At 49.5% G+C, this 9313-nt stretch overlaps 2 protein-coding genes across 2 annotated transcripts; both read left to right on the forward strand.

The window, feature by feature from the left end:
- Nucleotides 1-1212: 1212 nt before the first annotated feature.
- Nucleotides 1213-2151, forward strand: LOC108618823 (farnesol dehydrogenase-like). Its single transcript, XM_018014999.2, has 2 exons — nt 1213-1822; nt 1889-2151. The coding sequence occupies exons 1-2, from the start codon at nt 1232-1234 to the stop codon at nt 2054-2056; spliced, it is 759 nt and encodes a 252-aa protein (XP_017870488.1). The 5' UTR covers nt 1213-1231; the 3' UTR covers nt 2057-2151.
- A 150-nt stretch (nt 2152-2301) lies between these two features.
- On the forward strand, nt 2302-4268 carry LOC108618824 (farnesol dehydrogenase-like). The gene is made up of 2 exons (XM_018015001.2): nt 2302-3941; nt 4005-4268. The coding sequence occupies exons 1-2, from the start codon at nt 3366-3368 to the stop codon at nt 4170-4172; spliced, it is 744 nt and encodes a 247-aa protein (XP_017870490.1). The 5' UTR covers nt 2302-3365; the 3' UTR covers nt 4173-4268.
- The last annotated feature ends 5045 nt before the right edge of the window (nt 4269-9313 follow it).

Raw genomic sequence — 9313 nt, forward strand, 5'->3', positions numbered from 1 at the left:
ACGACGTATTGACTCTAATAGCCTCAGATGAGATAAAGCCACGAGAAGCATTATGATCGGTGTTTGGGGGGTTACCATCTGCAGGTAGTCTAGGTTTAATTCTTAGCTTTCTTAATTTTCGATCCTTACTGGGCATGCCACATTTGCAAGAACAGCAAAACGATTATTGCTACACGAAGTTGCTGTCAATGAGGTCAACGCACTCTTAGCCGGCTTAGATTTACCTGTAGCTTGCAGCTTAGGCTTAGGCTGTTCACCTTTTCTGTTCAAACTTGTGCGTATCGCAGCTTCTTGAAAATGGCATTTGGCTTTTCGAACGATATTTTGGCGTATTTGCTTCAGCGTATCAGTCTTGGAGTTGCTGCCATTCAGTGAAGGTGAACATATGTTGGACAACGTTGTAGCCGTCACGGTGTAGGTCGAAATATAAGCACAGCTTGCTTGGGACGTAGTTATAGAGCTATTCATATTAATTAATAAAGCGTCAGCTTGGCTGCTTGGGGGCAACTTATTGCTTAGAAGTTCGGATCGTTCGCTGGGCCTGCATACGCAGAGCGCAAGGCGAGGGGCGAGGGGCGAGGGGCGAGTGAAGTGCCGCCAAAGCTTCTCCCTTTGCTGTTTATTACCTTATTAAAAATAGAGAGTTTCGTTTAACGTGTCACTCGAACGAATTGCAATAAGCCAAGCGCAGCGCACGCCCGATGCTAATGACAGGCGCTTGCAGCCTCTCTCACTCTCCCTCTCCCTCCCTCTCTCTCTCTCTCTCTCTCTCTCTCTCTCTCTCTCTCACACATATGTACAACCAAATGCATACATGCATATATTTTCCGTGTCTCTATTTCTGTTGCTGCCTCCTCATCTGATACTCTTCTTCTTCTCCGTCGTTAAGCTTTCAAAATAAATGAATTTCTCTAAACAGCTAAAAGGCTGTCAGCAATAAGTCACAGAGTCAGAGTCTGCGGTCTGGACTCAACGCTTGATCAGTGCACAAAGCGAAACGGAAATACAGATGTTTTACGTAATTGCTGCAGTTGCCGGTAATCCGAGAGCTTCGCGCAGCTGTAAATCGATGCACTTGCGACAGGGGCGTCGCCGAGGGGGGCAGCTGCAGGTCGAGTGGGTCCAGCTGTAGGTCGAGTGGGGGCAGGCGACGCCCTTGCCCCGGGCTGGCGTTGATCTGTGAACGCCGAAGGTTTCGTTTACATTGGCGAGCAGCCGAAGCCGCATTCAGATGACAGCCGTTGGCATGGAACGTTGGCAGAATCGCGTAGCTGTGGTGACTGGAGCCAGCTCCGGCATTGGAGCCACCCTCACAAGGCAGCTCGTCGCAGCGGGCGTGATCGTGGTGGCGCTGGCTCGGCGTGTGCCACGACTGGAGGAGCTGCGCGAGCAGCTGCCCGACGATCAGCGCAGCCGGCTGCACATCCGGCAATGCGATGTGACGAGCGTCGAGTCGGTGGAGAGCGCCTTCGATTGGATCGAGACGGAGCTGGGCGGTGCGGACATCCTGATCAACAATGCCGGCAAGCTAGAGGGCGGCCAGCTGGTGACCATGTCGCTGGACACCATGCAGCAGATTCTGCAGACGAACGTCATGGGCGTCGTCTCCTGCACACAGCGCGTCTTTCAATCGCTGCGCAAGCGCAAGACGCCGGGCCATGTGGTGATCATGAACAGCATCGTGGGCCACTACCTGTTCAATCCGCTGCCCGGCAGCCTGCAGGAGCTGAACATTTATCCGGCCACGAAGCACGCACTGACCGCCATCACAGAGCTGCTGCGTCAGGAGTTTCGCGACTTTAAGACGCACATCAAGGTCACGGTGAGTAGCTAGCAGCGTAGTCATTGCATCCTTCTGGCCTCACCGCCCGCCTCTGTCCCATTGCAGAGCATTAGCCCCGGCCTCGTGGACACGGAAATGGTGCCGCAGGCCTACAAGCGTCTGCCCCTGCTGCAGCCCGAGGATGTGGCCAATGCCATCATGTATGCCCTGGCCACGCCCCCCCACGTCCAGGTGCACGAGCTGACCCTCAAGCCAATGGGTGAACCATTCTAGCCACGCAGTCCCCATTGATCCATTCAAGCAGCTTATACACATTTATCAAATATATTGGAATAAATCAAAGCTGAGATAGGCTGGGCATCTTTGAATTGGAGAGATATCCCTCGAAAGGGGAATTTTCCTACCTGTAAGGGTTTTGATGTGTGCAGAAGGAGGCGTGGCAGACTGCATTAACTATGGCTATTCATGATCAGGGCGACGAGCTGAGTCACATTAGCCCTATATGTTCGTCTATCTGTCTGTCTGTCCGGCCGCCCGTCTATCCGTTCGTGAGTGAACGTAATAATCTCGTAAGCCTCAAAAGCCAAAGACTTGAAATTTTTCATTTATACTATACGAAATTTAGAGTATTATAAAAAAAAATAAAGAACAAGTAAGAGAGTTCTAGTCGAGATTGCTCAACTTCAAGATGCCCTTGACCCCTAGAACCCTTGGAAGAACTGCGCTGCTTCAACTGCGCAGTTAGCAGAGCGCGTGACTATGAGTGCGTATGCGTGTGCGTGTATGTGTGTGTTGCTTGAAATGTGTAGAAGCGTAGAAAGATTGGAATATTAGGTGCTCTAACAGAGCTCAGACTAGCAGAGATATACGCAGTCTCTCCCTTGCTCTGTCACTCTTGCTCGTTGCATCTAAAGCGTCGCTCTCTCTCTCTCTCTCTTCTCTCACATAGAGTGTAGACTGTGTAGGCTGGCTCTGCTGATCATCAAGATATTACAGGTATATAGAAATGGAAACATATGCTTCATCTATAGAGATAGGTACAGTTAAATAGTTATTGTTATAGTTAGATCTCAGTTGGATATACGAATAGAAGCAAAAGCTTGGACGATCAACATTCAGGCGTAACAAACACTGGCTGTTATCGCCCGGGCACTGTGGAGGCTCGAATTTAAAAAATAGTCACAACTTATTTATGAATTGGTCAAAATGCGTAATTGCCTCGCTGAACAAGTGACAAACTGGCGAATTGAGTGACGGCCACTTAATTATTCAGCCACGCAAATGGGCGTGAATCGGTGGCAACAACTATTTAAAATTCAATTGCGAACTTGGGCCCACCGTGGGGCAGGAGGCGGGGTGGCTGAGCATTGAGTGTGCCGGCGACTGGGCAGACCCTATATATAAAGGCTTCGAGGCGGACCAGAGTCAGTTGCCCAATTGCTCCGTTCAGCGGCGCACAAAGCACAACAGAAGAAGAAGAAGAAGTAGCAGGAGAAGAAGAGACAGAAGAAGTGACAGAAGAGGAAGCTAAATATCAATTCTAAGCCCAATTCAATTCCCAATTACCGTGAGAGAGTGAAGCATGGAGCGCTGGCAGAATCGTGTTGCTGTGGTGACTGGCGCCAGTTCGGGCATCGGCGCTGCCTTGGCCAAGGAGCTGGTGCGTGCCGGAGTCATTGTGGTTGGGCTGGCGCGTCGCGTGGAGCGCGTCGAGGCACTGAAGGAGGAGCTGCCCGACGAGCTGCAGTCGCACCTGCATGCGCTCAAGTGCGATGTGGGCGTGGAGGCGTCCGTTGCGGAGGCCTTCGATTGGATCGAGGCGGAGCTGGGCGGCGTTGATATACTGGTGAACAACGCGGGGCTGCTCTACTCCGGCCAGCTGCTGACCATGCCGGTGGAGCAGCTGCAGCATGTGCTGCAGGTGAACTTGATGGGCGTGGTCTACTGCACCCAGCGCGCCTTTCGCTCCATGCAGCAGCGCGACGTGGCCGGCCATGTGGTGCTCATCAACAGCCTCACCGGCCACCACATCATCCATCCGCCCAGCGAGTCGCTGCAGACCCTCAACATGTATCCGGTGACCAAGCACGGCATCACGGCACTTCTGGAGATTATGCGCCAGGAGATGAGCGGCCTCAAGACGCAGATCAAAGTAACGGTGCGTAGCGATGCCCACTGTCCATTCCCATCCTAATGATGCATTTTTCTCATGAGCTTGCAGAGCATCAGCCCGGGCGTGACACGCACCGAGATCCTGCCTGGCGACTACAATATTCTGCCCATGCTGCAGCCGGAGGACATTGCGGCCGGCATTATGTACGCCCTGGCCACGCCGCCCCACGTCCAGGTGCATCAGCTGACCATCAAGCCGATCGGTGAGCCCTTCTAAGCCCCTCAGCTGCTCCATAATAAAAATACACGACTCCTGCTGCTGCGGCAGCGGCAGGCGGACAGACAGGTGGCGCAGCTGCCTTGTCTCTGAAAATTGTGCGCTTTATTTGAAAATAAGTTCGACGAGCAGCTTCCACTGTGGTGGTGGTGGTGCTGGGGGAGGAGGTGGTGATGCTGGTGGTTGTTGGCCTGGGTGTGGCACTTCCGGCATGCAGCTAGGTATGCCAAAATACGAAAATAAGTTAACATTAGCTTGACATGCCGACGCAGCGCCCCGCTGCCGGAACAGGTGGCGTCCCCATCCGTTTCCGTGTTGTTGCTGCTGCTGCTTGCTGCTGCTGCTGCTGCTGTTGCTGTTGCTGCTGCATTGCCGGCGTCTGTCAATATTGAAAGCGTGCGCATTTGACATAAAATGTAATATAGTCACAGCCAACACACACACACACACACACACACACACACATACACAGACAGCAGCAAACACAAATTCAAACAGCGAGACTGACAAAGATGCTGCAGCAGCAGTAGCAAGAGCAGCATCAGGAGCAGCAGCAGGAGCAGTAGTAGGAGCAGCAGCAGGAGCAGCAGCAGGAGCAGGAGCAGCAGCAGCTTCGTTCATTTTATGCAAAACAGCCAAAGACTGAGATGCTTCTACTCTGCATACGCCGTGAATTCTCCAAGTCTCGACTGGCAGAAATGTGTGTGGTCCAATCAGATGATATATGATATCCAATCCATGTGCCTACTATAATTTTGTGGAATTCATTTCGCTAGCCTAGCCGAGTTGCTGCTGTCAGCTAGCTGCAATATCACAGCCAGCAGCAGCAGTCGAATCAAATTACTTTAAGCCGACCTCAATGCTTATTAATATTAGTGTAATGTAATGGTAAATTAGTTAAATTGGCTATTTCTTAGAGCTCTGTCCGGGCCATGTTTTCTATTGATGAATTATTCGAAATATTTCATATAACAGGCACGACCCCTGCCATTTGCAGTGTATTTTAGCTTTTGCATTTGCGTTTAGAATTTGAGCTTTGCTCACGTGGCTGCTGAAGTTAGCTGCATGCCAGACTTTGCAAAATGCCGACGCTCCAAGCCAGAAAACTTTTATGACTTGCCAGTGAGTAGAAGCAGCAGCAGGAGTAGGAACAGCAGCAGCAGCAGCAGCAGCAGGAGTAGGAGCACAAGCAGGAGTAACAGCAATATTGGTAATGGGAATGCTGATGGTAACGAGGAGCCGCTGTTGCTGTTGCTGTTGCTGTTGCTGTTGTTGCAGTTTGGCATCACTTGCGTCACGGCATGTTGTCAATGTTGCATATAAACACGGCGTTGTCAATGTTGCTGCTGCGCGCGTGTTGTGTATTGCCGCGCTCGCTGCTAGCAATGCCAATGACAGCGGCGGCCGCTTTGGCAGCGCGGGTAACTCGTTTACTTGTCTGTTTCAGTGGCAGCTTTTTCAGTTGTCTGGCTGCTGGCTGCTGGCTGCTGCCTCCTGCTGGCTGCCTCCTGCTTCCTGCCTGGTGCCTTGTGCCTGCTGCCTCCTGCTTGCTCGCTGAAATAGCTAATAATGTCGCCCATCCGTTTTGATGCCCGAGATACACACACACACACGCACACACACACATAGATGTCGAGCTGGTGGCATTTGTTGGTCGCCTCGCATGACGAGTTGTGATTTTTGCTTGTTTCCTCCTTCCGAATTGGCGAATTGGCAACGCCTGCTGGCCGATTGAAACTTACAACAATGCCACGGCCACTGCCCGGCAAGCGAAGCGTTCATGCAGCAATCGTTTTGACCTTCAGCCGGCAGCGGTTAACGTTTCAATAAACACCTTTCGGCTTCAAGTGCAAGTCGAGCTGCTAGCAGCTCGGACAGCTGCTGCGCCTCTGGCCGGCATTTCCGCTCATGTTCCATTTCCGTTTCCTCATCAGCACACTTTGGCGCATTCATCGTCGCGCTTGGGGGGCTGTTGCTGGTGCTGTTGATGTTGCTGCTGTTAGCTGCCCCTGTTGTGAAACTAGCGAAATTTATTTAGCCAGCTTTGTGAGTTTCAACTTTTCGCTTTTTGTCTTAAGGCACACAATTTTCAGAATTTGTTTTAACTTTATGTATTCGCTTTACAGTTTATTTATTTTGGAAAATTCTAATTTAAAGTGAGTTAAATTTTATATATGAGATAGAATAGGTAACATGAGGAAAGTTAAAGCAATATAACATACAAAAATGTGATAATAAAACATAAATATAAAATAAATATAAACAAATAAGAAAGCTCTTGTCGAGACTGCTCGACTACGAGATCCCCTGAACCCTTCGAGCAACCGATATTTCAATACTTATGCGCACATGCACACACACACTTTCAGATTATATATAAACCATAGATATGCATATATTTGCTAATGCACAAGTCTCTAGTATTTGAAATACGTTTTTTACAAATATGTAGGTAAGGGGCTGAATTAGGGGTGGGTGGTAAATTTTTTACAGAATCGAAATTCCATAAAGTACATATAAATCTACATTAAAAATTTGATGTAGCAGATATAAATTTATTACTGGTTTCGATCATCTTTCTAATCGATAACGAAATAACGGGGCAATTTATCGATATTTGAAGCAAAACTTGATATGCGCGTGGTATACACGGACCCAGGGAAAAAAATTTCAAGTCTCTAGCTCTTATATCTTCTGAGATCGACGTGTTCAAATATACGGACAGAAGGACAGAAGGACAGAAGGACAGAAGGACGGACGGACAGACGGACAGAGCTAAATCGACTCAGCTCGTCGCCCTGATCAAGAACCCTGATTTCCCATTGAAAATGGGTTCTGGGTATAAAAATATTCCGCGATAAGTAAAATTCTGAGTGGAGCGCTCTCTGTTCCTACTTAGTGGGGCTTTACTTCTTTTTTTTTTTTTTTTTTTTTTTTGGCAGTTTTTAGTCCGCCAGCTGAAAAATTAGCATTGAAATTAGGGACGCTGTTGCCCTTTGCCGCGATTACGTTAATCAGCCCGTGTTGGCGGTCGGAGCGACATTTTGGGTCATGCTCCCGTCATTTTATTAGGTTTTTGTTTTTTCCGTAGGCCGGGGCTGGGGAGTATGGGAGCTGATTGATTTGCGGTGACAATTTGTCGGCTGTGCGGTCTAATTAGCATAACGTCAACAGCTTTTAATAAGTCGCCGCCAGCAGCAGGAGCAAGCAGCAGCTGGCAGGAGCAGCAATGGCAGCAGGTGCCACAAATGCGTGGATGCATCTATGGGGCTGGATGCGAGGCTGCGAGGCAGAAACTTGCGTAGTTGCTTTTAATTAAAACTCCAATTGGAGGCGTCGCTGCGAATGTTGCGTGACTCGCTCAGCTGCGATTCAATGCTCAATCCGCAATCCTCAATCACGCGGCGCACATCTTCGCTGAAAATCTAATTAAATTGCCTCCAAGGAGCCGCAAGTCACACACACACACACACACAGCTCGTGGCAGCAATCTATATGCACGGATTTGATATAGTCCTAAGCCGAACTCAATTTGATATGAATTTTTAAAGTTTTTTTTTAATAAATGTGGATTATAAAGTAAGCAAATAGAAATATTACGACTCTTGGCAAATCAAGTTTATGAAATATTATGAAAAGCCTGCCGAGTTTTCTAAACTTATAGAGATTGGAATCTTGTGGCGCTGTCATATTGGTCACGTCCCGCTGTATTCTATGCATGCACTTATCAGAAAACTAGGGAGCAGCAGATGCAGCCAGATATGGAGCCGGAGCTCGGATCTGCATTGGGCTTGCAATCAGAGCAGAGCAGAGCAGAGCAGAGTGGAGCAGAGTGGAGCTGGCATGGCGGTGTTATGCACATGCATTGCTCTGGCATTTGCTGCGTGTTGCGTGCTGTGTGGCTCACGCGACAGCCGCTTAACTTACATAATTTCCGCAGTGCTTTTTCTCGTTTTTCCGCTTCCTGCGGGGCTGCAATGCGTCGCGTTGCGATGTGATGCGACGCTGCGTTTTCTTTAGCGCCGCCCTCATGCCAACTAATTATAAAGTTGGGAGCGGAAACATTTACAAAACATTTAGCGAAAAATGCACATTTACGAAAAACGTGTGCGGACTCTGTAATAGGCAGAGCAGGGCAGGGCAGGGCAGGACGCGGCGGGGTAGGGCAGGGCACGGCTGGATGGCGGAGATGTTTCGCAGGGGTGGGTCGTCGGATTTCGCCTAACGAAATCAAAGCGCTACGACCACGCCTCTGCACCTCCGACTCCACAACACAGACATAGACACGGATACAGACACGGACACGGACACGGACACGGACACGGACACGTTAAATGGCCAGCCGGGCATGCAAATGCCGTCGACGACGACGTCGACCGCAAACGAGCAGCGACGGGATGTCAGATCCCCTACTTGGGATGCTCTCTCATTCTAGTTGCCCCTGAGTGCCTGTGTGTGCGTGCGTGTTTGGGTGTGTGCGTATGTGGCAACGTTTGGAAGACGAAAGCAGCCACAACTTCATTTTGGGCCAAACCGGCAGATAATAAATGTCAAGCCTGGAGAGACGTGGCCATTGTGGCTTATGCGCTTGAAACTTTTTAAACTTCATGCATTGCTGAATACATAATCTCCGCATATGCTCTATCTCCCTTGCGCCATTACTCGCCCGCTCTAGCACTCCCCTCTTTCTCTCTCCCTCTCTCTCTCTCTCTTAGGTTTCTTGGGCGCTCCATGTCTGACTGGACGAGCACGTACGTAGGTGCAGGAAATGCGGCATTTTGTTGAATTGAGCGGAAAAGTGCGGCTCGCCACTTAACGCCACGCCGGAGCATGAGCTCAAGATCGAGAATCCACAGTGGCACCACCACTTCAATAGCTATGCCTAACTCATCTACAAAGAATGCCTGACTCGAGACAGGAAGAGTATTCCATTAGATATTCATTACTCTTATGCAAAACTGAACTGAAATAATCTGTAAGGCACTTCTGACTCAAAACGAAAAGAGTATTTCAATAGCTATTCCTAATGCATGCCTGGCTCCAAATTGAGCGAGAGTATGTGAGATAAACTCAGCTTAGATAATTTTGCAGGCAAAGTAGGCTTTGCATTCGACTTCCTGTAGGCGGGCAACTGTGGCTGA

The sequence above is a fragment of the Drosophila arizonae genome, chromosome X (assembly GCF_054131065.1).
Source record: "Drosophila arizonae isolate 15081-1271.41 chromosome X, UAZ_ARI_1.0, whole genome shotgun sequence".
Lineage (NCBI taxonomy): Eukaryota > Metazoa > Arthropoda > Insecta > Diptera > Drosophilidae > Drosophila > Drosophila arizonae.